The sequence below is a fragment of the Atta colombica genome, unplaced genomic scaffold (genome assembly GCF_001594045.1).
Source record: "Atta colombica isolate Treedump-2 unplaced genomic scaffold, Acol1.0 scaffold207, whole genome shotgun sequence".
Taxonomy (NCBI): domain Eukaryota; kingdom Metazoa; phylum Arthropoda; class Insecta; order Hymenoptera; family Formicidae; genus Atta; species Atta colombica.
The window spans coordinates 174,951-178,438 of NW_017259302.1; the positions used below are offsets into that span (position 1 = coordinate 174,951).

The 3,488-nt window shown below is 34.3% G+C and overlaps 1 protein-coding gene across 1 annotated transcript in view; it reads right to left on the reverse strand.

The window, feature by feature from the left end:
• Nucleotides 1–3,244: 3,244 nt before the first annotated feature.
• The window catches only part of LOC108687410 (protein no-on-transient A-like), a 37,947-nt gene continuing 37,703 nt past the window's right edge, over nucleotides 3,245–3,488 (reverse strand). Inside the window, exon 5 of the mRNA XM_018193164.1 lies at nucleotides 3,245–3,474. Coding sequence (XP_018048653.1) covers nucleotides 3,245–3,474 — 230 coding nt within the window. The remainder of the gene's footprint in view (nucleotides 3,475–3,488) is intronic.

Sequence of the window (3,488 nt, forward strand, 5' to 3'; positions counted from 1 at the left end):
ACGCACACGCACACGCACACGCACACGCACACGCACACGCACACGCACACACGCACACACATATATAAATCTATTAAATTTAATGAAACAGTATCTAGTCTCATTTGCAAGTTATTAGTGTATCTCCAAAATATTGATATAAAATCATTGGCTGTATAAAAGCAAACAAAAAATAGCTGTTCCACATATTTTTCTCTCTCTCTCCACAGTTAGTACTTTCTCAATATTTTCCTTAAAACCCATGATGCATTCTACACATGTCTCATCAAAATTTATGCCTCCATAATCCTTGTGGCGTAAAATAATTCAGACAACTTGAGAAAAGTATTCAAACGAACAAGGATGAATCCGCAAACATGCGTAACTTTCTTTCTTACATTTCCGAGTTCACAGCAATCTTATATATTTTCGTAGGAACTGTCACCAGATTATCGTTTCCGTATCAGTATACTCTGAAAGCATTATATTGATTCAAATTATTTATATAAAAGAAAACTCTTCATATACGTTTATGTTCTTCTATCATGGAGTTGGAACTCTGCAAGTCAATACTGCTCTCGGTATCCTAGCGAGTGGTTAATTAAACGCGTCAATACTTGCGAAGGTGGTTCCATGCTCACGTAAACAAGAGCTTTCTCAGCCCCACTTGAGATACGTAAAGCTCAATACTCGAAATTGAGTTTAAGTATTATATACGAGAGTATATGATTATAGTACTGATAATATTGATAATTGCCACAATATTTTCAATAATTAATTTATTTGTAACAATAATATTGTTTTTCTATATATGATAAATAATATCACTTTATAATATAAAAACGCTTTAAGCATTAAAATTTAAAATTGGTTCAATTTTAAATAGGTTTTTTTATGTTGTATTTATAAGAAGAATTATCAATACTCATAATTGTCCGAAACCGATTGGATTCATCTTACAATATATTAGACACAAAAATCTAAGAGACGCATATTTTTTTATATTAGTTCAATTTGGGAAATTTAAGGGTGAAACGATCTCTTAAAAATTATATTTGATTCAAATTAATTGTTAACGAAATGGGAAATGAAATACACAGAAACATGTTTTAGGCAAAACTTTTATAATTTTTTTATATAAACTTGATAATTGTGTATTTAGATATTTCAAAACCTATCTTAAAAATACTCCATCTTCATTAAGCTTTAAGAGACTTTTTTCCTCTTAAATTTCAAATTGAGCCACGATATAAAAGAATGTATTTCTTAGATTTCTGTGTTTAACAACATATTTTTTAAAAAATCAAATTCCAGACAATTCTGACAGATTCCTAGTCTTATAGAGATTAAATTATTTTTTATTACTATTTAAAACTATTTATTGCAATAAATTAAATAAATTGCAATAAATTATTATAAAATTGTAATATATAATAATTAAATTTTTATTTCAATTTAAATAAAATTTATAATTACTTAAAATAATATAAAATTGTATTGGTTAAATAGTATTAAGGCATTTTCAAACATAAATTTGAAAATGTCAAAATTATTGAAATTGGCAAAACCATTAGAGAAGTATCAATTATATATTTATAATTCTATTTCTACACAGCAATAATTAAGAATAATGTTAAGCAAAAAATAAGCCTCATTAATGTTTATGATTAGTACATAGATAAAATTTTTAAATTTTCTTCATATAATGTTATTAATAATATATATAAATTAACAAAACTACCAAAAATATCCTATAAATGACATAACTATTAAATTTAATCAAGCCTCTATTACGTGATAGATAACAATACCGACGACTATATCATTAATAATGATCGACCAGTGATGAGTGGCAAACAATGTTTTCTCTTCATCAAAAAGTGACATAGATAGATTGACGAGATATCAATTAATACAGTCATCTTCTCAAACTATCAAAAATTTCTTCTCTTGAATTCCTATAACTTATTCATTTTTTCAAACTGTCAACTTATCAAGTATCTTTCAAAAATATTTAATTTTGTCTATGAGAATATCCTCAAATCCTTTTTAGAGAAAGAATGGAAAAGTTTGACGTAAGTCATATTTAAAATTTGCGAACATTAACAAAATTTTACGTTTTGATTCAAAATAATGTAAACCAGCAATGTAATCTTTAGACAGAAACTTTTTAAGAATTACTCTCCTTTTTATCACGTTGAGTTCTTGAGAAATGAGTGTGATTAGTAAGACTCATTTACGTTTGTCTTTACAGCGAGTTTTCGCGGACCTCTTCGTGAACTTACCAGTCCACGAAGTTTCGTACGCAAGCGGTCCGATCGATTCTCACTTTAAGGGACGATTCACGTGCTCATTGTACCGACGAAGGGCGCGAATCCACGACGTTTATACAGGGTAATCCAAAATATGCGATCTCTGGCAATTATTCTAAAAACTGAACAAAATAGACCTATCGGTCAAAATTCGACTCACTAATACTGACGCTTATTTTTGCAGTCACTTCACAAAATCTGCTGATCTTATATCTCACTTCACAAGGCTTCTTGCATCATCATGAAGTAGATCCACTTACTTCTGATGACACATGAAATTCGCTTCAGTGAATTCCAATACGTAACTCCAATAACACACACTTAATTATTAATCACAACCTAAACAATTAAACATTTGCATTATATCCGTCCTTTGAATTCTACAATTACTCTTCGCTAGGAATAAATTCAAACTTTAATCCGATCGCTTCCGAACGTCCTCTCTCATTGACAAGATCGTTCAAAGAACTATGTGACGTTCTTTATGGTAACAATTTTCTTCGTTAACGAGATTGGTCATGCAAGAAATTTGTCCGTCCATACCGTTCCTCGAACGTAAATTCTCTGCTGTCCAAAAGTGACACGCTTTGATCAAGTTTCCCTTAACGCGAATGCCTGTTCCACTTCGTCGATGTTCAAGCTCGAGAATAGCCACAACCCCGTAGCAAACTTTAACCGCAAGGTCTTTCCGTTTTCATATTTCAGCGGACAGGTCTTTGCGTAAATCCTAGATGAAACATGCGACACGGCCACTACCCAACCTTGAGATTCCAGGTGTGTTGCGTTGCGATAGGATCGCCACGTTCGATGGTAGCCACGTGGTGCACTTTGGTAGAAACGTGCTGCTGATCATGAGCGCCGATCACAACGAGCTAAACACGGAATCGTCTTGACGCGGCACAAATCAGTCCGCAGGGGCCCGGGTTTCCCGCACGGCCATAGAATTCGAACTACTACTCGGCCAAACGACCGGTTTGATCAGTTCGACCCGTTGGTTCGAGGAAAGTTCGACGAAACCCCGGCGGACTCCCGGCGCTCGCACCAGAACGAACGACGCCCTGTTGTCGTGGCGGTACGGGGTGAACGCACGGCTTTGCGGACGACGATCCGCACCCTCCACCGCCCAGAAACTGCCTTCCGCCACTGCCACCACCACCACCACCACCACCACCGCCACCACCTCCTTCCCCGCCAGGA